The sequence below is a fragment of the Hyperolius riggenbachi genome, chromosome 7 (genome assembly GCF_040937935.1).
Source record: "Hyperolius riggenbachi isolate aHypRig1 chromosome 7, aHypRig1.pri, whole genome shotgun sequence".
Lineage (NCBI taxonomy): Eukaryota > Metazoa > Chordata > Amphibia > Anura > Hyperoliidae > Hyperolius > Hyperolius riggenbachi.
In genome coordinates this window covers 24,799,874-24,826,397 of record NC_090652.1, presented here as the reverse complement: position 1 = coordinate 24,826,397, position 26,524 = coordinate 24,799,874, and the positions used below count along the sequence as shown (strand labels likewise).

The 26,524-nt window shown below is 44.5% G+C and overlaps 2 protein-coding genes across 2 annotated transcripts in view; both read left to right on the top strand.

Moving 5' to 3' along the window:
• Nucleotides 1-26,524, top strand: part of LOC137524164 (indolethylamine N-methyltransferase-like) — a 543,463-nt gene that overhangs the window by 21,342 nt on the left and 495,597 nt on the right. The window lies entirely within an intron of this gene.
• On the top strand, nucleotides 10,746-25,240 carry LOC137525432 (indolethylamine N-methyltransferase-like). The gene is made up of 3 exons (XM_068246515.1): nucleotides 10,746-10,922; nucleotides 21,967-22,174; nucleotides 24,701-25,240. Exons 1-3 carry the CDS (start codon nucleotides 10,772-10,774, stop codon nucleotides 25,122-25,124), a joined length of 783 nt encoding a protein of 260 aa, XP_068102616.1. The 5' UTR covers nucleotides 10,746-10,771; the 3' UTR covers nucleotides 25,125-25,240.

Here is a 26,524-nt window from a genome sequence, read left to right as displayed (position 1 = left end):
CTCACCAGTCGCCGGCCGCCATGCGTATTATTGGACACATTCACTAATGCAATTAGCGCTATTGCGGACCGCAATGCGTACAAAAATACGCGTTGCCGCATAATCTACACGTGCGGAATGTGGCAACGCGTATTTTTGTACGCGTTGCGGTCCGCAATAGCGCTAATTGCATTGGTGAATGCGTCCAATAATACACATGGCGGCCGGGGACTGGTGAGTCGTCAAAAACGAAACTAAGTGACAGCGGGGGACCAGAGGATTGCAGAGCGGCGCCGAGGGCACAGGACTGCTGCAGGGGGCTGGTAATAGCCCCAGGTAAGTAAAACTCTTTACCCCCCGTTCAGTTAAGGTTCCCTTTAAGTGGCCATCACTGGGAGGGGGAAAATACGGAAAACTTAAAGGGACACTGAGCTCAACTTAAAAATGAAAATTGTACTCACCCGGGCCGTGGCTTTCTCCAGCCCAGTGCTGGTCGGGAGGTCCCACGACGGCGTCCTGGCTCCTCTCCTAGTCCCCGCTCCAGAACGGCTGCCCGGCGGTAGCCCGGCAACTCTCGGGCAAGTGTCGGGCTCCTTCTTTCACGTATGACGCGGCTGGCGTCACCACGCCGGCCGCCTTGTGTCATCACGGCAGCCGGCGTGAAAGTACGGCGTCAGCCACGTCATACGCGGAAGAAGGAGCCCGACACTTGGCTCATGGGACCTCTCGACCAGCACTGGGCTGGAGAAAGCCCCGGGTGAGTACAATTTTCATTTTTAAGTTGAGCTCGGAGTCCCTTTAAACCTGCTATTCAGCCCAAAAGCTCTAAGCTATAGGGCAATTCCAGAAAATGTGTCAGAGATTACCAAGAGAACCACACTCAGAAAAACATAAAGGGAAAACTAAACGAAAAAAACCTACGGACTCTAACAATTTGGTATTTCAGGCCTCTCATGCAGTGGTTGCAATTACAATTGTTGTACCACACTAACACTAGTTGACAGGAGATTTTTCAAATTTAACATTTTGAAGGCCCAAAATGTTTAAAAATGTCTTACATAAATTTACAATTTCACATATTTCAGGACTGGCTTTCAGATTGGCAGGAAGGATGGTGTGGCTGTGCAGTGGAGTCCTTGGCGATGTGGCACGTTGAGTTAAAATGTTTGAAATGTTGAAATTTTATGTCACAAAAAGTTTCAAAATGTAATGGATACATTTGCAACGGCATCTGGGAGCTGTAGCAGATGTAGAAAAAGAGAAACCGCAGGGACACCAGGAGCCCTTATGGTGTATTATATCCGGTAAAAGAGCATAAATAAGAGTAATAATACTCACAAGTGTAGGTTGCTACGTAGGCAACCACTCGATAGGGCATGTGGTGAAATCCCGTCCCCACTTGGTCTTTTCCTAGGGTTGGTCGCTGCTCCTTGAAAAAAACGTCACTCCAAATGTGTAGTGAAGGACCCCTGGTCATTAGGGTAATACAAAAAGGGTATCGAGAAGAGTAGGAGGCGCCCTTATAGTATACTGTGTATTCACTTTGTATATATGTTACGGCCAGAACCCGAAGTGTGGCCACTTCGCGTTCTGGCCGGCCACTTCGGGTTCTGGCCGGCCAATGTGCGAACTGTTAAAAGGGAAAGGGAAATCAGCCCTCAATAATTAGCACTACACTCTATCATACGAGAAATTACAAAAGGTTTATTAGATACATCACTACAATTTATAAACCCAATTAAAAAAGAGAGGTACTCAACCCAATAGCACAATGCATATACAACACACAAATTGTACAATCATAAGGACTGGCCAAGGTCCGCATTGATAACTCTATATATCATAAATAATATAGCAACCAGAATGCTCAATTTTGATCTATCCTGGGCTAAGAACCTGGGTTCATATATCAAAGCTAGAAAAAAAAGTGCACACAGTGAAATCAGACAAGACGATTCCTAATAGAAAATATATAACAAAGTGAAATAATAATCCACAATTCAACATGAGCATATTAGCCAATACATTAGTGAGAACAGACGCGACTTATAAGTGAACCCACAGAGAAGACTAGCTTAGATACTTAGCCGGACCAAGGATATGATAGGCGCATGGGTGAAGTCCCAACAGGAGCCCCCGGTGGACTGCTCCACCGGTATGGCGGCCGTCACGCCGCTTTGTCACAGAGGACAAGACGGATCCCCCCGCTCTCCACTGAAGTCACTTCCTGCAACGCCGCCCACTGTATTGTAAGTGGACGGCGTTGCAGGAAGTGACGTCAGTGGAGCGCACGCTGGATCGAGGAAGAGGTGAGTCCTCCCCGCCCGTGCCTCTTACGAGTAGCGGCTGCTTCTGATCTATTTAAGGCTGGAGGGGAGTGCAGATCGGGGGACCCAGGCGAGGGAGGGGACATGGGTATAAAGAGGAGGTAGGATAACATGCGGTGGTGCCCTAGGGATGCTCAGCTAAAGTGCTGTACGGGGGGTCTTACCTGAAACAAGGTGTACGGATGCTGGGGCGCCAAACCAACTCTTTGGCGTGAGAGCGCTGATATAGACAGTGGTTGCTGTGGGAGGGAGAGAGAAGGACAGGGCAAGGAAAGGCCGTCCGTGCTGCGTCATAGGGGAGGGGCAAAGGACTTACTGGCATCATGCTGGGTTGGCGCATAGTAAGGGGAAATGGGGATGCGACTTTAATGATCTGTGATGGTAGGAAAGGTTAGAAGGAGCGTCTCACGTGTCGCTCTGTGGGCGGAAGGAGTATATTCGGAGGAAGACGGGGGATGTCAATGATGGCGACATGTGTGTGTGTTGCACATGCGCCAGAGGTCATATCCACCATGATGGATGAGGGCAATCACCAGGGCAAACAAGACAGATGGTCTCGATCGAAATTAAGGGACAGACGTATCAGATTATATAAATACGATCCTGCATAAGTTATTGTAACCATCTAACATACTAATACAGTATGTTGTATATAGTATACTGGATATGTTGATATCTATGGAGGAATAATAAATACACTACACCATGTCTGTTTATGTATGGTGCTGCCCCCTAGTGGGTAAGACAAATATAAATGTTTGTCAGGAATGTATATATTCCATTTGATATGTAAAGTAGTATGCAGGATCAAGGAACAGGTAGCAATGGGTAAAAAGAATAAGATACAGATAGTTTCTGTGCCAAATGAGTGAGATGTGTCAGGCATGGAGAAAGGGATATGAGAAAAAGTAAAAATGTAAATGAGTGTTTAGAAAAAAATAAAAAAAATATGTTTATAAGATGTGTGTACCAAGCAATTGTAGTAGTCATAGATAAAATATGAAATATAATAGAAAAGACCATACTCTATATCGGCAATGGATAAAGACCATATTAGATCAATAAATGGAGGCAGACCCATTCTAGGATAGAACAGTCATAAATGAAACACAATAATATAAAATAAACTGTATATTGCATCTAGTGCCCAACATGGTGTTTCTGATTTTAAAAGACTTTTATGTAGTAGAGTTCTCTAGCAGGGTCTGATATTGGTATTATTATTTATATTTCTAAGAAGGAGGCCTCTTACAGAGATGTTGTTATACTCTTCCAGTTTGGTGTTGCCATACATTTGGAGTGGTATTATTCTAAAGTTCCACTCTACATCATATTGTGGATGAATGAAATTATGTGATGCGGTGGAGCGGGAAGGGGAAAAAACGGGGGAAGGGAGGCGAGGGATATCAAATGGGAGGGAGGAGGGGGAAAAAGGAAGGGCGGGGGGAGGGAGGGAGGGCGGGGGGAGGAGAAGAAAATGGATTGGAATAGGTTCTAAAGGTTGCGTTCCAAACTAATGTTCAGGCCTTCTGGTTGGAGGGTCCTCAGTTTGAATACCCAGTACATCTCCCTGGCCTTTAGTCTGTCCTTTCTGTTCTGTATATCTCCCTGGCCTTTAGTCTGTCCTTTCCATTCTGTATATCAAGTGGTATATGTTCTATTGGACAAACTTTCGGTGTGTTCTTGGTTATGTATTTCTTTAAAATGTCTGGACAGGCCATGTTTGGTGAAACCCTTGTTGATGTTCTGCCTATGTTGTCCCCATCTCGTTTTCAGCTGTTGTGTTGTCCGACCCACATATTGTAGCCCGCATCCACATGTTAGAAGATAGATAATAAAGGTTGTTGAGCAATACATCTTTTGGGTGATATCAAAAGACTCTCCTGTAGTGGTGGATCTGAAAGTCTTTTGGTTGTTCTGGATCTTCTGACAGCAGAGGCAACTTTTTTGTTTGCATTTTTGGACCCCCACGGTTCTGGGTGCTCAGAATCTAATCTTGGTTTCGGGACTTTCAGTTTGCTGGGGGCTAGTACATTTTTTTAATGTTTGTGCCCTTCTGAAGATCCACTGTGGTTTTTCGTTGATTCCTTTTTTTCAGATAAGGATCGTTTTTAAGTAGTGGCCAATGTTTTGTTAATATTTTTTTCACTGACATATGATTGCTGGAGAATCTAGTGATGAAGCTGGTTTGATTCTGGGATTTGTTTGATTCTGTGGATTTTTCTTTAGTTGTCAATAATGTAGATCTATCAGTTCTTCTAGCTTTTTTTCTTGCCGCGGTGATGATTTTAGTTGGGAAATTCTTATCTCTGAATTTATTGGTAAGGACTCTTGTGTGTCAAAAGATCTTAGGTCTGTACAATTTTTGCATATCCTTAAAAATTGACGTATGGAATATTATTCCTCCATGGTCTATGGTGGCTACTCCTATAATCAATATATGCATTGGAATCAACAGACTTGACATGGTTCTTCAATTTAATCTCACCGCCCACGGCGCACAGTACTACATCTAAGTATTCGATTTCCCTTTCATTGCAGTTTGATGTGAACGATATTCCTCAGTTGTAGTTATTCATATGGCTAACAAAGTCACATATCAATGTTGTGTCGCCGTTCCAAATAAATATCAAGTCGTCTATATACCTTCGGTAGTAGATGATGTTAGAGATGTAGGGATTGTTTTGTTCTATTAGCAGGTATTCTATTGTAAGATTAGCATAGCTAGGAGCCACATTCGACCCCATTGCCGTTCCTCGTTTTTGTAAATAGATATTACCCATCAATGTAAAATGGTTGTGCGTGAGTATAAATGCAATTGATTTAATCAGGATAATTTTTTGTTTGTGCGGAATCCTAGTGTCTCTCTGTAGAAAATGCCAAACTGCTTTAAGCCTGACTTTATGACAAATATTGGAATATAAAGCTGATACATCCAATGCTACCCATTTGTAGTCTGTCTTCCAGGGTATATCTGTAAGTTCTTTGAGTAGTTGAGTGGAATCCTTGAGGAACGAAGGTAATTCTCTTACTTTTTGTTGTAAATGATAATCGATTAACTCTGATAGATGTGATGATAGTGAGTTAATACCGGAAATAATAGGTCTGCCTGGTGGGTTGGTTAATGATTTGTGAATTTTTGGTAAATGATAAAAGTGGGCTGTACTGGGGTTCTGGATCAGTAAGCATCCCTAGGGCACCACCGCATGCTATCCTACCTCCTCTCTATACCCATGTCCCATTTACAGCAGGACATCATCTTATACTACTATTACACTACTCATTACTACCCCTCTCTAACTCATTGATACCACCTACATACAGGTCTACAACAGCCTATCATTGTATACCTCCACTATGTTTTCCTACGTTCCTACACAGCTGCTAATATACACAGCTGCCCAAATCAATACACCTCTATTCTTTTGCAAAAATGAGCTGTGATAGATTAAAGAGAATAAGATGTTAGAGCACAAATGCATATATTTTTCTAAAAGGGAATTATGTGTCTTGATTTCCTTCCACAAAATATATCTTTTATAGGGTGAATTCAGTCCCAAAACATTTATAGAAGAAATTCTCACTGGCATAGAAAAAGCAGATTTGAAGTGTATAATAGCAAAAATGTAATGTGATTTCTATCATGTTGAGCTAGATTAGGACCGTGCCATGACCTTATAATAAAAGACAACCTTGAATTGAATGTCTAAAACAGACAGATAACCCATATAACATTTGCAGATTGCAGATTCATTAACCTTCCTGGCGGTAAGCCCGAGCTGAGCTCGGGCTATGCCGCCGGAAGGCACCGCTCAGGCCCCGCAGGGTCGATTTGCATAACTATTTTTTTTTTCTTGCTACACACAGCTAGCACTTTGCTAGCTGTGTGTGCAATCCGATCGCCGCCGCTACCTGCCGATTCGCCACATACCGTCGCACCGCAGCCGCCCCCCCAGACCCCGTGCGCTGCCTGGCCAATAAGTGCCAGGCAGGGCTGTGGGGTGGATCGGAGTCCCCTTTGACGGTCGGTGATGTCGTCCCGCCCGTCGCCATGGCAACAGGGGAAGCCCTCCAGGAGATCCCGTTCTTTGAATGGGATCTCCGATCGCCGGAGGCGATCAGAGGGGCTGGAGGGATGCCGCTGAGCAGCGGCTATCATGTAGCGAGACAAGGTCACAGATTGTGACCTTTAACAATCAGCAGCTTCACAGATTGTGATCGGTTTCATGCTGAAATCGATTCGTAATCTGTTTGCAGTAAAGGCAGCCATACGATCCCTCTGATCAGATTCGATCAGAGATGATCTATCGGTTGGTCGATCTGATGGCAAACCGACCAGTGTATGGCCACTTTTACATTAACCTTCCTGGCGGTTTGTTAAAATCCACCAGGGGGCAGCTTTTTTTTTTTTTCATGTAGCGAGACAATGTCTCGCTACATGATAGCCGCTGCTGAGCGGCATCCCCCCAGCCCCTCCGATCGCCTTCGGCGAACGGAGATCAAGAGATCCCGTTCAAAGAATGGGATCTCTTGGAGGGCTTCCCCCGTCGCCATGGCGACGGGGCGGGATGACGTCACCGACGTCATCGACGTCGTGACGTCAAAGGGGAATCCGATCCACCCCACAGCGCTGCCTGGCACTGATTGGCCAGGCAGCGCACGGGGTCTGGGGGGGGGGGGGGCGGCTGCGGCGACGGGTATAGCGGCGGATCGGCGGGTAGCGGCGGCGATCGGAGGTTACACGCAGCTAGCAAAGTGCTAGCTGCGTGTAACAAAAAAAAATTATGCAAATCGGCCCAGCGGGGCCTGAGCGGTGCCTCCCGGCGGCATAGCCCAAGCTCAGCTCGGGCTTACCGCCAGGGAGGTTAACCAAAGCAAGTTAACAAAGACAGGTGTAATGTGAGCCTTTTATATATTTCGTTTATTTTATTTTAATAGTTTTCACTTCATTGCCATCACTAGGGTCTCCCTATTCAATTTTCCAATTTGGCCTGTCCCCCCTCCCTTATACAGATCTCCCTGTAGAAGTTTAGAGGTCCCCATAGCTATCCTGTTGGTTTAGTGGTCCCCATGTTCTTCCCTGGTGGTTTCCATGGGCTTTACTGGTGGTCCTCGTTTACCTCCCTGCTGGTCTGATGGTTGCTATGCACTTCCCTGGTGGTCTGGTGGTCCTTATGAACTTCCCTGGTGGTATGTTGGTATCCATGTGCTTCTTTGGTGGTCTAGTGGTCGCCATGCACTTCCCTTGTGATCTGGTGGTCTCTTGTGCTTCCCTGGTGGTCTGCTGGTTCTCCCACACTTCCCTGGTGATCTGGTGGTCCTCATGCACTTCCCTGGTGGTCTGGTGGTCCCCTGTGCTTCCCTGGTGGTCCCCATGCACTTCCCTGGTGGTTTGGCATTCTGTATTGCACCTTCCTGGAGGTCTGATGGCCCCCATGTGTTTCCATGGTGGTCTGGTGAGGTGGTCTTGTGATTCTCCATATGCAGAGCTAGGAGCAAGAAGCATGCTAGATAAGTATTTACTCCAGTCCCCTAGATCCAATAAAAATAAGCTCTCTTTTCCACTCAAACTGGCATCCAGCCTCCACTGCTGCTAAGTTCTCAATCCTCTCTTGATGATGTCATCAAGCTAGGTCCCCACACTAGGGGCAGTGTGCTGTTGGAGCCTGGATGTTAATCTGTGTGGTGGGGACGAAGATCTTTGGGGTAACAAAGAGAGGTGAGTGAGTCCCTTCTGCTGCAGCTGCTGCATTGTGCTCACTGCAATCGCCATTCTCCTGATCAGTGAGGAAGATTTCAGCTGTCATATGACTTTTGAAATCTCCCCAGTTGGGTGCACACGATCACAGCGAGTATGCGGAAATTAGGTGGCCTAAATTCCATACCACATCAGGACTAGGAAGACATAAGTGCAGCATACAGTAGAATCTACTTCATGCAGTTCTGAAAGACCTCTAAAGTTCAGAAACTATAAGGAACTGGGAGGTTCCCAAAATAAATTAAAATAATTAAAAACAGTGCAAAAATATCATTGGCTTAGCTCCCTAAATAAGGACACAGCAAGCTATATGCATAAAGTTTAATAAAAGCACCAGCTGATGCATTTCATGATAAGATCAGCTCATTTTCTCAGGTCATAAAGGGCCTAAAAATGTAAGGTAGATATTTATCATATCTCACAACATGTATAAAATATAATATGATCTATTATATAAAATCATACAATACATTGCAAATATATGCTTGTCAAATACCGTAATGCAAAATTTCAAACTATTGCAAAATTAATTTCAAACAGAACCATAATTATATCATAAAATACATGGTAGGACATTTATATGCTGCTATTGTGATGCTATTATACTTATATTTATTGATTAACCTCTTAAAGAGGAACCGTCACAAAAATCGTAAAATTTAAAACACATACAATTAAGAAGTTATTTTCTTCCAGAGTAAAATGAGCCATAAATTACTTTTCTCCTATGTTGCTTACAGTAAGTATTAGAAATCTGAAATTTCCGACAGATTTTGGGCAAGTCGATCTCTCCATAGGGGATTCTCAGCATGGCCTTTATTCTGTATAAAGACACCCCCTGAAAAAGATTTATACAAGATGCTGTCCAGCCTCAGTGTTCACTGCACACATTTTTGGCAGTTGGATGGGGCAACTGCCATTCACTAAGTGCTTTTACAAATAAAGAAAACCCTGAGACCCCCCCCCCCCTACACACACACACCCCCATAAGAAGATAGGATAGTCTAAAATCTGTTGGTAATGTCAGATTTCTACTACTTGCTGTAAGTGACAGCAACATAGGAGAAAAGTAATTTATGGCTTACATTACTTTAGAAGAAACATACTTTTGTTTACATATTACATATGTTTACATGTTTTTAACATTTAAAAATGTTTGGGAAAGAGGTCCTTTAAGGACCGCGGTCTTAAACTCCTCTAGTGACCAGGCCATTTTTTACTAATTAGGCCACTGCAGCTTTAAGGCCTAGCTTCAGTGCACAACTCAGCACACAAGTGACCCCCCCTCCCCCCTTTCTGCCCTTTCAGAGCTTTCTGTTGGGTGGGCTATGATTTCTCCCAAGGTGTTTATTTTATTTTTTTTATAAATATATATATTTTTTAATAAATAAAGTCATTTTATTATTAATTTAATCTTTTTTTTTCCTCCCTCCCTCCTGCCTGCAGCCAATGACAGCGAATCGCTCCTGTCTCCCCCAGGGGGACCGCCGTGTGACACTACAGCGCTGCCTTAGATCACAGCACTGTACAGTGTTATTAGATGGCGGTTTTCCCATTTAACAGTCTCCTAGCGGCGATCGCCACTGGGAGACTGATGGCAGAGCAGAGCTCCGTCATTTATGTGGAGATGCGCAGCGGTGAGCGATTTTCTGCAAAACTCCACCCAAGGACTTCACGCCAATTGGCGTGGAGTGGTCCTGGGGCTGCCGGTCTGCTCATGCCAATTGGCAGGGAGCGGATGTTAGAAGGTTAAACATGCAGTTTTGTGCTGACTTATAGCAAGTGGATGATGAGGACTTGGGAGTAGTCTGCATAATAAGTGGCAGCCTCCAATCAGGTCCTCCTAGAAACGTTGAGTGTGTGTTAATGTAAGGTGCATGTAACCACTTCACCATACTATCTGCTAGATGTAAGCGTTATGGAGAAGATACAGATTTACTGCAGATGTGTTAAAGATGGGATGCTGATCCAGGTGTTTATAGTAAAGCATGGAGATTTATGGTAGTCCAGTAAAGATGTAGAGAAAATATAGGACAAACAACAATAACATTCCAAAATTTCCAACTATTCTGCAAGTCATCTAAAACTGACTTGCAGCACAGTGGCATAGGGGTTAGCGCTCTCGCCTTGCAGCGTTGGGTTCCTGGTTCAGATCCCAGCAAGGTCAACATCTGCAAGGAGTTTGTATGTTCTCCCTGTGTCTGCGTGGGTTTCCTCCGGGCACTCCGGTTTCCTCCCACATTCCAAAAACATACAGATAAGTTCATTGGCTTCCCCCTAAATTGTCCCTAGACTATGATACATGCACTACACGATACATGCATAGACATATGACTATGGTAGGAACTAGATTGTGAGCCCCTCTGAGGTACAGTTAGTGACAAGACAATATATACTCTGTACAGCGCTGTGTAATATGTTGGCGCTATACAAATACTTAAATAAATAGATAAAACTGGAAGATTTTTTTTTTTTTGTATCCCCAGCGTCGGGTTTAAATACACATAGCAATGAAATATAATACTTTGCTTATTGTCATTTTTAAATATTTATGATCAGCCATGATGCAGTCAGCTGAATCCCCATGACTGACTTGTGAGCGTGGAAACCTATGAGTAAGTAGTAAATCACATAGTAATTGGTGTAAATGACTATAAAGAGAAGATCGAAGACAAGCGAGAAACCAAAAGTGGAGAAGATCCTGAAAATGGATGGGGAACCAAAAAAATTCTACCATGAAGATGACTTTGACTCTAGACATTACCTTGAGACATTTTTCTCGGACAAGCCAGACATGGACTTTGCAGAGGATTCTTTGAAATTTCCTTTGATGAATTCTCATTACATTTTTAGCTCTGGTATGTAAAATATAACAGTTCTTCCATGTTGTGTGTATGCTGTATGTTTTTCTTTCTTTTTTTACACATCCCACTTTGGTACACTTGAATAGGAAGCAAGGTTAACTCAGGAGGTTTGTCAACATCTCCTTATTGTGTATTTACAAATACATGTAACTAATGCCTGGGTTTTTAAAGGGACTCCGAGCAGTGCAGAATCTATGGAAAGATGCATACCATTTTGAAGCTCTCCTCTTTCCAACAATATATAAACCGCCGCCCTACGCCTTTTAGTTTTCACTATTTTCGCAATCGAAATTGTGGCAAACGCGAAAATAATGAAAACTAAAAAGTGTAGGTTGGCAGTTTATGTGTCGTTGGAAAGAGGAGAAAGAGAGCTTCAAAATGATATGCATCTTTCCATAGTTACTAGTATTATACAGGACGACTTTTCCCCAAAGTCAGCAGCTTCATTCACTGCTGACTTTGGAGAAAAGTCGTCCTGTGTAGTACAAGCAACTATGGAAAGATGCATATCATTTTTAAGCTCTCTTTCTCCTCTTTCCAACGACACAAAAACCACCGCCCTACTCCTTTTAGTTTTCAATATTTTCCTGATCAAAATCGCGGAAATATCGAAAACTAAAAGGAGTAAGACGGCGGTTTATATATTGTTGGAAAGAGGAGAAAGAGAGCTTCAAAATGGTATGCATCTTTCCATAGTTTCTGCACTGCTCGGAGTCCCTTTAATGACTGATAAAGGTTACACTGAAGACCTGCTAGGAGAATCCCAAAGTTCTCAGTCAATATTTTACTATATCTTCTTCATGCCTTTCTGTGATGTGTATATATATGTACGCGTCGCTGGTGAGTTGGGCACTGGGAGAGCCAAATGATGGCTCTTCCTGCTGCCACAAAACTCCCTGGCGGCTTTAAATACTTATTCCCCTCTGAGTTCTCACTCGAGGTCCAGCAACCTCTGCAGCTCCAAATTACATTTACACGCCCCGCACAGCATTACATTGCTGCTATGGGGCACCTGGTTTCGGCACCCAGCCGTGAGCATGCGCCGAAACCACCTGCTTAGTTTCTATGGGCGTTGTTTAGAGTGCAAGTTATAAGAATGAGGGGTTACTAAGAGATACTATACACAACTTCATAGTAGAAAATAATCTAATTTCTCAGCATCAACATGTGTTTACTAAAGACAGGTCCTGTTTGACTATCATGCTCAGCTTGTATGAGGTAGTGAACGCTAATGTGAACATTGGGAATGCTGTAGATGTGATATACTTGGACTTTGCAAAGGACTTCGACACTGTTCAAAACAAAAGTCTGGTGCAAAAGTTGGGATGCAAGGACTGGGGAAGAGTTGTGGTCAATGGATCATACTCAAAATGGGTGACTGTTAGCAGTGGGGTCCCACAGGGGTCTGTTCTGGGTCCAGTTCTATTCAATTTATTTATTAATGACCTAATAGATGCAGTAGAAAGCAATGTTGCTATTTTTGCAGATGATACAAAATTGTGCAGAATCATCAACTCTCAGGAAGATAGTGTCATATTGCAACAGGATCTGGATAGGAAGGCTATATGGGCACATAAATGGCAGATGAAATTCAATGATGAAAAATGTAAAGTCATGCATTTTGGTCGTACCAATGGTCTAGCACCATACAAAATAAATGGAATACAGTTGGGGACATCATACTTGTAGACGACAACAAGTTAAAAAATCGTATTCGATGCCAAGCCTCTGCAGCTAAAGCTAATAAACTTTTGGGATGCATTAAAAGGGAAATATAAACTCAAGATGCTAGCATAATATTGCCCCTGTTTAACTCTCTAGTAAGACCACATTTGGAATATGGAACTCAGTTATGGGCACCACATTACAGGAAAGATATTGCAGTTTTAGAGCAGGTGCAGAGACGAGCAACAAAATTGATACGTGGGATGGAAGGTCTTGCTTACCAAGAAAGGTTAGATAAACTGAGTTTATTTAGTCTAAAGGAAAAGACGCCTTAGAGGGGATCTAATTAACATGTATAAATACATTAGAGGGCAATATAAAAGCTTGGCGGATGAGCTTTTTGTCCCTAGGCCTTCTCAAAGGACTAGAGGACATGATCTGCGCATGGAGGAAAAACGTTTTAGCCATTTATTTAGGAAAGGGTTCTTTACAGTAAGAGTGATTAAGATGTGGAATGCATTGCCACAGGAAGTCGTTATGGCAAACTCTATACCTGCATTTAAAGGGGGCTTAGATGCTTTCCTTGCGTTGAAAGACATCCATGGCTGCAATTACTAGGTTATGAATAATGATGTTTATCCAGGGATTTTATCTGATTGCCATCTGGAGTCAGGAAGGAATTTTTCCCTTTTGGGGTTAATTGGACCATGCCTTGTGGTTTTTTTTTTTTGCCTTCCTCTGGATCAACAGGGGTATGTGGGGGACGGGCTGGAGTTGTACATTGTACTGGTTGAACTCGATGGACGTATGTCTTTTTTCAACCAAAATAACTATGTAACTATGTAACTATGTAACAGTAAGAGTGTTTAAGATGTGGAATGCATTTGCACAGGAAGTAGTTATGGCAAATTCTATACCTGCATTTAAAGGGGGCTTAGATGCTTTCTTTGCGTTGAAAGACATCCATGGCTACACTTACTAGGTAATGCCTAATGATGTTGATCCAGGGATTTTATCTGATTGCCATCTGGAGTCGGGAAGGAATTTTTTACCTTTTGGGGCTAATTGGGCCATGCCTTGTAAGGGTTTTTTACAGTAAGAGTGATTAAGATGTGGAATGCATTGCCACAGGAAGTCGTTATGGCAAACTCTATACCTGCATTTAAAGGGGGCTTAGATGCTTTCCTTGCGTTGAAAGACATCCATGGCTGCAATTACTAGGTTATGTCTAATGATGTTGATCCAGGGATTTTATCTGATTGCCATCTGGAGTCAGGAAGGAATTTTTCCCTTTTGGGGCTAATTGGACCATGCATTGTGGGTTTTTTTTTGCCTTCCTCTGGATCAACAGGGGTATGTGGGGGACGGGCTGGAGTTGTACTTTGTACTGGTTGAACTCAATGGACGTATGTCTTTTTTCAACCAAAATAACTATGTAACTATGTAACTATGTAACAGTAAGAGTGTTTAAGATGTGGAATGCAGTTGCACAGGAAGTAGTTATGGCAAATTCTATACCTGCTTTTAAAGGGGGCTTAGATGCTTTCTTTGCGTTGAAAGACATCCATGGCTACACTTACTAGGTAATGCCTAATGATGTTGATCCAGGGATTTTATCTGATTGCCATCTGGAGTCGGGAAGGAATTTTTTTCCTTTTGGGGCTAATTGGGCCATGCCTTGTAAGGGTTTTTCTCCTTCCTCTGGATCATCAGGGATATGTGAGGGAGCAGGCTGGTGTTGTACTTGTTCTCTGGTTGAACTCGATGGACTTAAGTCTTTTTTCAACCCAAATAACTATGTAACTATGTAATGCTCAGATAGCTGCTGCTGGTTCCTTTTGGTTTGTAGTGTTGATCATAATGAAGAGCTAATTTTTGCAATTGCGATCTTGTTGATCAAATAGCTCCCTGTTTGATTCACTGTCCATTCAATTGCATAGTTGGCAAGTCCGAATGCATATTTTTCCAGAATTGCATTGAGCAAGCAAAATTTGTGAACTTGAATTTTACTGTGAATTGGCCTATTTTTTGCTTACCAATCTTTTTTTGCCGTTCTGACGTGTAGTTCACATTAAAATTCATCCTTTATCAGGGCCAGTGCACACCAAAAAGAGCTAGCATAATTACAAACGCTCAACGCTGTTTGAAGTGATTTTTCAGAACGATTCTAGGCATGTGCCTAGCAATTTTCTAATCATGCCTAGAGATTTTCAGAGCAATTTTCCACTTTACTATACATATATGAAACGCCTCAGAAAAGCAAAGAAATGCTGAAGGACCCACGTTTGCATTTGGGAGAAAATCACATTGCTCTGGTGTGATCCATCCCATTCAAATACATTAACCAAGGCCTTTGCAAAGCGCTAGTATTTTTAAAAGAGTTTAGAAGCACTCTTGGTTCACCCCGGCCCATATTTCTATGAATTCACCAGCAGAATTCAGCGCAAAATTGCCATGAAGAAGAATACTGCTGACTTTAGAGGTTAATAGTAAAGCTCCCATAATGCTTCAATCACCTAACATGCTAGATATTTAAAGGAGAGCAGTAAGACAACAGTGAGAATAAGGGAAAAACATTCAAAAAGACCTTGTAATTTTTGAGAAAGTTAGGGTACATTTTTTTTTTAAAATTTGGATAAATGACGGATAAATGCATTGCCCATCGGTAGTGAAAATTTAAATATATATATCCCCAGAAACAGCAGTGCATTTCCTGCTGAAGTTTCCTGTTTGTAATTAAGCACGTCTGGCGTTTCCTGGTGGTAAGTATGCAATGTATTATGACCACCATGGCCAAGTTGCAATGCTTTTGTCAGCAATCACAGTACAGCTGTAAAAAAAAAAAATATAAGGAGTCCCAAACCTTTTTTAAACCATTGCCATCCATGCAGACTGGTATAGCTGCGTGGGGCTCAGCAACCTAAGCTATTTCAGACCACCATGATGTGGGGAGGCTCTGACAGAGAAGGCTGGCAAAGCCTTCTCCCTCTCCCGGAGGCTTTGTCCATACCAGGGGCTCTTCCTCTACCTTCGGTGCCCAGGAGAAGGGGGGGTCTAGGGTCTATGGTGGTTCATGGTGGCATTTGGGTGTGCTCCAGATGCCTGCCCGACAACACCCTCCCTCAGAGGAAGAATTAGTATAGGGCAGTGATGGCTTACCTTGGCACTCCAGCTGTGAGAAAACTACAAATCCCATCATGCCTCTGCCTCCCTGAGTTATTCTTAGAGCTGTCAGAGTATTGCAATGCCTCATGAGACTTGTAGTTCCACGACAACTGGAGTGCCAAGGTTAGCCATCACTGGTATAGGGGTACAAAACGTTAACAGTGAAAGAAATACACAGCCAAGTTTTTTTTTTCTTAAATACGTTTTTATAGAATTCTAATACAACACCCACACATACATACATAGTACTGATAGTGGTCTTATTAACAAAGCATTGTTTGCTAGTAGTTGTGGACATATGTTAGACTTATGTGAATAGACAGTGGATTAGAGCAAAATTTTAACACACATATTTAAGCATACAGTGTAGGTGCTTTACTGGGCAGAGTTCAGACTATATCTCTAGTTAAAAAATGATGGACTATTCTCATTTGATGATTATTTGCAGAAACAGATAAAATGCTAGGAGCGCTCCCCAGAAGCCACTATCTTTCTAATAGAAACCAAAAATTACTCAAATAAAATAAAAAAATACAATAAAAAAAAAAACATAAATAGTTACCTTAGGGTCTGAACTTTTTTTAATGTGCATGTGAAGAAGGTATAGTATGAACATTTTTAAAATTATAAGCTTGTAAATAGTTATGGACGCAAAACTGAAAAAATGCACCTTTATTTCCTAATAAAATATTGGCGCCATACATTGCGATAGGGACACAATTTAAATGGTGTAATAACTGGAATAAATGGGCAAATAAAATACATAGGTTTTAATTGTGGTAGTATGTATTATTTTAAAGCTATATTGGCAGAAAACTGAGAAATAATACATTTTTCCATTTTTTTCTTAATAGTCCTGTGAAAATGCATTTAGAAAAAAATAATTCTTAGAAAAATGTACCACCCAAAGAAAGCCTAATTAGTGGCAGAAAAAAACAAGATATAGATCAATTCAATGTGATAATTAGTGATAAAGTTATTGGCGAATGAATGGGAGGTGAACATTGCTCTGATGCAAAAGGAGAAAAATACCCGCGGGCTGAAATGGATAATAATTTTCTCCCTGAAGGGAAATCCGGGGTGAATAAAAACTGATGAGATAAACAACTGAATCTATCCTCCTTCTCCTAAAAATGACTTTTTTTTAGATATTCCACAGTTTTATTTTATATTTAAATCTAGTTTTAAAGTTTTTACTGTTTCATTATCTCTGTTTAATGACGCATGCACTGAAGTATGCCAAAGCTAAAATATATGAACTACTGAACCTTTTTATCTCTTTCCTGCTCTCATAAACCATTTACTGACAGGAAAGGGTTTTATGGCTGTAATTTCTTTTTACACTTCAGTGGAGGAAAACACTTGGCACACAGCTGGTTTGGTGGGGGGCACAGCTAGCTCCAATATATCTGCAATCGGCTTCACCAATACAACAGCACCCAGTAGTCAGCTCACAGTCCAAGCAAAGGGAAGTGCATCAAGCTTTTGGACAGTGCAGGGCACAAACTCAAATATGAAGTACACAAAGACAGCGCTGTGCACCTTCCTCTTGCACGTTTATTGATTCTGTCTTTCAGCCAACAGCCAGTATTGATGACATTAAGAAAACAGAACTGTCAAACCTGGATCAATGGGGATGCCGGGGTGAGCAGGGAAGAGGTGACCAGGGGATGTGCGGACAGCACTACAGCCGTTTGACGCTTGTTCACGTGCGTGTGTCCAAAAACGGGGCAGCGCTGAACGGCTTCTTACATACAGTCCTCAAGCCGCGCCCCCAGCGATGCCCCATTGGTGAGAGTTGCGTGGTAGTGAGGGTCAGGGGTGAAGGGGCGGAGACTCTCCGCTCTACGGAGAGAATTAAGCATCTAGCTTACATCATCGTGCTGGACTGCGCTAAGCAGCCAATGGGAAAGTGACATGTGCAAACAAGGCAAATACGTGAAATACATATGATGCATTGGCAAACAGGAATTGATAAACAAACATTACTCATCTCGGTGCATGACATTATGGCAAATAAAGTGCATAAAATCAAAAGTGCAACAGTGCATTATTAGAGGCATACATAGATGCCAGCATGATGGCATAACTTTCCGGAATCCTAAAGTTTTACATATTTAAAACTCGCCCTTTATTAGTATAAGCTTAAAAGGGGGTGGAAAACACCCCATCCGTCCCAACCCAAAGGGGGTCCCATTAAAAAAGATCAGGGGGTAAAATTGCATGGAAAGAGACCCAGTGGGGCGTATTCACATTCAGGACTACACCCATACTCCTATTTGGTTTAATTCCATCTACAAGGAGCAGAGGTGTATATAGGACTGTCCACCCCATACCTGAACGACCCAAGAGCATCCTGCTTCTGTATTCAGAAACGGGGGCAGGTCACTTCCTCAATGGAAATGCTTAGAGGGCCAGAGTCCTGGGCCTCCAAGCCAGGTGAACTATAAATCAGAAACCTGTAGTTGACAAGCATCTGGTTGAGCGTAGAGAAAAGGGGACAGGGAGGAAAGGGATCTGAAAGGAAGAGGACACCCGTGGGATTCACATGGGGGCAAACCCAGGAAATGCTAGGCAGACTAGAGTAGTTGGATCTATAGAGAAGCCAACACACCACAGAACCCACCACCAGGAATAACCCCAAAATCCGGGCCATATGCCAGATCCGACCCCCCCAGGCCGAGGTCGTACGCCCAGGCATCTCTCCCCCTATATCCAAGCACAGGAAGGGGAAAGGGGAGGGAAAAGGGAAGAGAGTCAGCCTCCGAACATTGGGTCAAAGGCTGGCTTGGACCCCCATTGGTCCGCTGGCTACATCTACGCCTGGTCGAAGTGGTGGGGAGCCTGGTCTCCTATTGAGAACCTGGCGGTGCATTCTGCACCCTTTAAACCCCACTCAACGTCGTGATCTGGCAACTGGTCCGTCCTGGTTGTGCTTCACAGGCCGATAGGAAAGAATTCCGAAAAAGGGAAGTGTCCAGGGTAAACCCAGAGAGGTAAAAGTGGACTAGTTAGACCCAACCACCAAGATTTGGGGAGTTAGATATGGAAGAAGGTATATTGTGGACAAAAAGGCTGGAGTCAAAGTGGGGGGGGGGCTAGTAGGAGTCCTCAGGGGTCCAGAAAGCAAGATAACTCCAACCTATAATTCAGGCCTAGCGGCCCCAAGGCCTCTGCACGTAAGATGACCCGCGATTCCCGTCTGGTCAATTCTCGGTCGCGGTCACCTCTCCTACATGAAGGGGCGACGTGCAGAAGGCCTGCAAATCTCAAGCACCCTGCCCTACCCCCATGGGCCTCCCTTACATGTTCAATCAGCCTCGGGCTGCCTTTACCCGACTTAATTGACTTGAAATGTTCCCCTACTCTTTCTTTCAAGGGGCGGGTAGTTTTACCTACATAGTAAAAGAGACAGGGGAAAAAAATCACATACGAGACAAACTTGGTTTGGCATGTGATAAAGGCTCTCACCTCCCACTGCAGGCCACCTAGCCGGTAGTTTGTGCCCTCCCACATATTCTTACAGTAGCTGCAGTTACCACACCTATGATTCCCCCTGGGACGTCTATTGGAGAGCCAGTTTTGAACAGGGGGTGAGCGGTATTCGCTCCGGGTCAGGGTGTCCCCCAACGTCGGGGCTTTCCTATACGCTACTCTAGGGGGGTCCGGGAACACTTTTTGGAGGGTAGGATCTCTCACTATTATTCCCCAGTTTTTCTTGATGATTTGTGTCAACTTTTTGGACATCGGGGTATAGTCGAAAGTAAAGGTAAAAGTTTCCTTCTTCTGATTTTTGGGGCCTCTAGTAAGGAGGGAGCTCCTATCCGCTTTCCTTGCTCTATCCTGGGCTACCTCAAGGGAGTGTCTATCATACCTTCTTGCCTCCAATCGCCCAGTCAGCTCCTGCGCCTGCTGCTCGAAGGTATCTAGACTTGAATTGTTTCGTCTTAATCGCAAATACTGGCCGTATGGCAGGGAGGTTGTGACATGCTTGGGATGGAAGCTGTTCCTGTGTAGCAGGGAGTTAACGGCTGTGGTCTTCCTGAAGCCCTCACATACCAATTTTGTGCCTTCTGGCTTTATCTTGAGGTCCAGAAAGCTGATGGAGACCTCATTTATTTCTGACGTAAAGCGCATATTCACCCGATTATCGTTAAGATAATCCATGAAGGCCTCGAAAGCTACTGTACCTCCCTGCCACACCACCAGCACATCGTCCACATACCGGGCCCATTTCTTGATGTTACACCTGTAGGGGTTGTTAGGGCCCACACATAATCCTCCTCCCACGCTCCCGGGAAGAGGCCAGCATAGGTACATGCCACAGAGGTCCCCATGGCCGTCCCAGATGTCTGGTGGTACCACCTTCCATCGAACAAGAAGGCATTGTGTGTTAAGGTAAACCTCAAACAATCACAAAGGAAGTCCTTGTACCCTTCATCTTTGTTTGTCCTGTCCAGGAACTTCCGAACCGCTCTCAGTCCCTCCTAATGGGGTATCCTGCTATACAGGCTTTCCACATCAATAGTGGCCAGTGTGTAATCAGGTTCCCATATAATATTTTCGACCATATTGATCGTATCAAGTGTGTCGTCCAAATAGGCCGGAACCCCCACGAGTAAGGGATGCAGCAGATGGTCAAGGAACCTGGACAGGCGTTCCGTCAGAGAGCCACACCCTGAGACGATAGGTCTTCCTGGGGGGCTCTCCGCGGACTTATGCAATTTAGGGAGGTGATACCACACAGGGTGCCGGGGGGACACGGGGAATAGGTCAACTGCCAACCTCTGTGACATGTACCCACTTTCAACTCCTCGCCTTAACAAAGTGCGGAGAGTTGACTGGTACCTATGCCTCGGATTGCTTCCCAACCTCTGATAGAACTCAGTATTTTTCAGTTGCCTGTAGGCCTCTTTCGTATAGAACTCGCTCGACATGATCACCACATTCCCCCCTTTGTCCGCCTGTTTGAGCACCAGGTCGCGATGCCATTTAAACCATTTAACGGCAGCTTTGTCAGTTTTGGACATTATTAGTCCAAAGCCGACAAAGCTGCCGTTAAATGGTTTAAATGGCATCGCGACCTGGCATCGCGGCATCCCCCCGCATCGATCAGGAAATCCCGTTCAAAGAACAGGATTTCCTGGAGGGCTTCCCCCGTCGCCATGGCGACGGAGCGGGATGACGTCACCGACGTCAGCGACGTCGGGACGTCATTGGGACTCCAGATCCACCCCTCGGCGCTGCCTGGCACTGATTGGCCAGGCAGCGCACAGGGTCTGGGGGGCGGCGATCGGGGTGCTGGCGCAGCTAGCAAAGTGCTAGCTGCGTCCAGCAAAAAAAAAAAAAATTAATTAAATCGGCCCAGCAGGGCCTGAGCGGCAGTGCGGCACCCTCCGGCGGCGTACCCCGTATCACACACGGGGTTACCGCTAAGTAGGTTAACAGGTGTTTCCTACTGCCAAAAATGCAAGCAGCATCTCCTTTCAGTGACATCACCTGCCAGCAGTAAAAATGTCCATGGGATAAATGTCAGAGTGTAAATCAGGGAGAGGAAAGCTTTTAAAGCTTTTACAATGGGCACACACTGGCTAAATCCTTTATACATAATTATTGTACAAATTAAGCATGTTTTGCATTATGTTATTTTCACTGCATTTCTTCTATAAGGTTGGGCATTGGTTTGATTTATAAAACGATAGCTGCTATTGCTGAAAACATGTATTAACCTCCCTGGCGGTCTATTAAAACCGCGAGGGGGCAGCGCAGCAGCATCCCCCTACCCCTTCCGATCGCTTACGGCAATTAGCGCAAACAGGAAATCTCGTTCAGAACGGGATTTCCTGTTTGGCTTCCCCGTCGCCATGGCAATGATCGTCATCGACGTTGTGACATCATCGGGAGTCCCGATCCACCCCTCAGTGCTGCCTGGCACTGATAGGCGAGGCTGCACAAGGGGTCTGGGGGGGCGGCGCGGCGGGTAGCGGCGAATCGGCGCGGAGCGTCAGTGATTGGTTTGTACATGCAGCTAGCAAGGTGCTATCTGCGTGTACCAAAAAAATATTATGAAAATCGGCCCAGTAGGGCCTGAGAAATCCTTCTGTGCGGCAACCGCCAGGGAGGTTAAGAGGTAGTAGATACATTAAAATTACATCAACAGCTTCATTCATTTGATGTGTTTAATAGACTGTTTTACCAAACCCTGCAGGTTTTGTGAAGGGAGATGTTTTGATTGATGTTAGTTTCGCTTCCTTCATCCATCACCTATACCCAGCTTGTGATATCTTCAAGGACATAATCATACTGAAGCTCAATGAGAGATGTAACATGGAGACAAGCAGATGGAAGGACACTCGTACTGGATGTTTTACTTGGACACACGCATCGGCCCATGCCACTAAATTGGAAGGAAAGAGGTGAGGTGTTTTCAACAGCATAGAGTCTTTCAGGGTAGGGGATTTGGTGAAGACATAGCTCACACTATGATCTAAAGAAGAAAAGAACAATCTGGTACTGTACCTTACTGCAGCAAAAACAATGTTAGAATGGAGGCGCCAGTTGAGCATAAAACAATTAACCACTTAACGACCAGCTAACGCCCATAGGCGTCGGCAGGTCTTAAGTGTTTTACCATGGAAACGGCCGCTCCATTGTCAGTTCACGGAGGGTGTCGATCGCGGCTCGCCGGCAAAATGTAAACAAGCGGGGAAGAAATCCCCACTGTTTACATCATACGGCGCTGCTGCGCAGCAGCGCCGTAACGCAGATTGGCGATCTCAGGACTCTGATTGGCCAGGGAATGGCCGGCATATGATAGGCTGAAGCCTATCCTACAATGCGCAGGACGGATATCTGTCCTACGCCGCTCAGAGGGGAAGGGAGTGGGTGGGAGAGGGACGGAGCACTGAAAACGCTGCGGAGGGGGCTTTTAAGAGCCCCCCCCGCAAAGCGCAGCAAGCTGGCGGTGATCAGACCCCCCCAGCAGGACATCCCCCTAGTGGGGAAAAAAGGGGGTAAGTCTGATCACCCTGGCATATTCCTGATCTGTGCTGCGGGCTGGAGAGTCCATGCAGCACAGATCAGGCAAACCACCCCTGGTCCTTAAAACAGTTAATAAGGGAGGCAGAGGTTGACTTACCTCCCCAAAGTAGACTCAACAGTTAAGGGCCCACTGAAAAATGTATTTAATCAAAAAAAAACCTCCATAAAATATTTGCAAATATTTTGTGGAGTTACTTATGATAATTGTGATATGCTCAACTGGCGTCTCCGTTAGAGCGCTGTTATTTTGAGTCCACCCTTGGTGGTGTGGTGTCAACCCCCTTTTCTAAATCCACAGAGAGCAACATTCTTAAACCCGAGTGGAGTTGAGTCTTATCTCCCCACCTGCATTTTCAGTGGTTGCCTCAGCAGTAACTCACGTTTGTGAGTACATTTACATTTTTATACCAATTTACTCTTTTTACCTTGGAATACTGCACTATTTGGGCTCTCAGTTTCTTTTCTTTTACTGCAGCAAACTTTTTAATGGTGGCATATTCCAGTTTTAGGTAAATGCATTCACATATGAAGGGGCATCCAATCCAACAGTGACAGCAGCAATGCACAGGTGGGTGCAGGGGGACCTAGCGCCACACAGCCATTTTTTGGTGCTCCTATGAAGGCTTATAGATGACTGATGGTGCATCTCAAGGACCTGGTCTCCATGCTGCACATGGTCACATCTGTGCAAGGTCACACTGAGACAAAGGTAGAAGTAGTGGGCTCATTATTCACCCTGGTGATAGAGTAGTGGAGGTCTGGAGGACATCAAGCATGCTTAGCCTGATGTTAGCTGGGAAGGCAAATGTGCTATCTTGTGTCCCTCTGGATTCACATTTGTGCGCATTGCATAACACAGGTGTTATCATTCATGTGTGTGAACTGCAATGGACAGGCTGGAAAAATGGATATGGTGCCCCTCCAGCATAGTGATGACCTAGTCTTTTTCACCAGAAGAGAATTAGGCAGAAGTAGCAGAGTCAGGAGAGAGTTACTGTAAAAAAATGTGGTACAAGTAACCAGTGATACATCAGTGCCAGGTTCCTACCAGAACTGACTGCTTAATTCTGCTGCAATGCAAGATCATTCTAAAGCCACCTTTTCACTCTGGCCTACCACCCCTCACAAGTGCTCTAAACCCGCAGCTCAACTATGGTCCCCTACCTTTCGTGTCCCCACCTCTCCCTCTAGATTGTAAGCATTTGGGCAGGGTCCTCTTCCTTGTGTCTCCTATCTGATCACGCACCTGCATCAACGTACACCCATCCTATGGATCTGAGTAAACTCAACTTGCCTAATCTTCATGCACCCATCCAGTGACTGACTAAGCATTACCTTGTACTCATACTGTGCTGTGTGATCTGGTTTTCTTGTATTCCTGTATTGTCATATTGCTGTATGTCACCCCTAAATATTGTCTGTAATATTGTCTGTAACCTAAACTAATGTCCAGCGCTACGTAATATGTTGGCGCTTTATAAATCAGGGATGGTCGTAGTCAGCCAACTTCACTACACTGGAACTACGCGTAGTTTTATGCAATTACGCTTCGCCAAACTACGGCTCCGAAATCAAATATTCACTACGTACAACTATAAATAATATTTCTAGGCATGCGCGAGCGTAAATTTGATCTGTACGCGGAAAAATATACACGGTTACCGCATTCGTAGTTTACTTCGCAATACACATGTTAACTACGCATAGCTTGTGTAAACTACGCATAGCGGTGCTTCGCTAGGCGTAAATGCGTAAGTGTAGTTTTGAAACTTCGCCTACGAACTACGATGCGTAGATGCAAAATACGACGTGTAAATTCGCACTGGCGTAGTTTCTGCTCATCCCTGTTATAAATATAATAGAAAAATAAATATTAAATAAATCTATTTATTTTGTTTCAGTGAACAAATTCAGGACAAGGAAGTGCAACTAAAGACAGCCATCAGTCACGTCATATCATGTGACTTTGATAATGAGAATATAACATATCCTGTTGTGCTTCCACTCGCCGACTGTGTCACTAGTGGGTTGATGTTGAATGCCATCAGCAAAGATGAAGATGATTATATGAGGAACCTGGACAAAATCTCAAAGCTGCTGAGACCCGGAGGCCACCTGATATTAGCTGGGTTATTAAATGCGTCTTACGTTATAAATGGAGGAGAGAGATTTCATTTGTTTAAGCATGATGAGAGCTTTGTGAAAAATGCCCTCCTCAAGCTGGGTTTTGTTATTGATTATTGTGCAGTGCAGAGGAGGAGGAATGAGAGTAAACTTACTGATTATAAAGCTGTTATGTGTCTCACAGCTTGCAAGACCAAGTAGGTCAAGATAGCCACCAGTCTTTATCTCAACACATGTGGCGCTATCAATCTTCAAAACATTTAATAAAGAGCAAATATTGGGTATAAATTGTCTGAAGAATTGTGTTTAGATCAAAATCTATCTATCTATCTATCTATCTATCTATCTATCTATCTATCTATCTATCTCTCTCTCTCTCTCTCTCTCTCTCTCTCTCTCTCTCTCTCTCTCTCTCTCTCTCTCTCTCTCTCTCTCTCTCTCTCTCTCTATCTATCCATCCACCCATCTCTCTCTCTCTCTCTCTATTAGAGTTGGGCCGAACGGTTCGCTTGCGAACGGTTCCATGCGGACTTCCGTGGTTCGCGTTCGCGTCCCGCAGGCGAACCTTTGCGGAAGTTCGGTTCGCCCCATAATGCACCATGGAGGGTCAACTTTGACCCTCTACATCACAGTCAGCAGGCACAGTGTAGCCAATTAGGCTACACTAGCCCCTGGAGCCCCACCCCCCTACTAAAAGGCAGGCAGTGGCGACCATTACGGTCACTCGTGTGCCTGCATTAGTGAGAGTAGGGCGAGCTGCTGCAAACTCTCTCTCAAAGGGAAAGATTAGTTAGGCTTAGCTTGTCCCTGGCTGCATACCTATTCTGTGAACCCACCACTGCATACCTGTTCTGTGAACCCACCACTGCATACCTGTAATGTGAACCCACCACTGCATACCTGTACTGTGAACCCACCACTGCATACCTGTTCTGTGAACCCACCACTGCATACCTGTACTGTGAACCCACCACTGCATACCTGTTCTGTGAACCCACCACTGCATACCTGTTCAGTGAACCTGCCACTGCATACCTGTTCTGTGAACCCACCACTGCATACCTGTACTGTGAACCCACCACTGCATACCTGTACTGTGAACCCACCACTGCATACCTGTTCTGTGAACCCACCACTGCATACCTGTACTGTGAACCCACCACTGCATACCTGTTCTGTGAACCCACCACTGCATACCTGTTCAGTGAACCTGCCACTGCATACCTGTTCTGTGAACCCACCACTGCATACCTGTTCTGTGAACCCACCACTGCATACCTGTTCAGTGAACCCACCACTGCATACCTGTTCTGTGAACCCACCACTGCATACCTGTTCAGTGAACCCGCCACTGTATACCTGTTCTGTTCAGTGAACCCGCCACTGCATACCTGTTCTGTTCAGTGAACCCGCCACTGTATACCTGTTCTGTTCAGTGAACCCGCCACTGCATACCTGTTCTGTTCAGTGAACCCGCCACTGCATACCTGTTCTGTTCAGTGAACCCGCCACTGCATACCTGTTCTGTTCAGTGAACCCGGCACTGCATACCTGTTCTGTTCAGTGAACCTGCCACTGCATACCTGTTCTGTTCAGTGAAC

What these genes read in the sequence shown, in the direction of transcription:
- LOC137525432 (XM_068246515.1), top strand. Translation starts at nt 10,772, where the DNA reads ATGGATGGGGAACCAAAAAAATTCTACCATGAAGATGACTTTGACTCT. An exon ending in TCATTACATTTTTAGCTCTG is followed by an intron (nt 10,923 to 21,966) that starts GTATGTAAAATA and finishes CAAACCCTGCAG; the next exon opens with GTTTTGTGAAGGGAGATGTT. An exon ending in ACTAAATTGGAAGGAAAGAG is followed by an intron (nt 22,175 to 24,700) that starts GTGAGGTGTTTT and finishes ATTTTGTTTCAG; the next exon opens with TGAACAAATTCAGGACAAGG.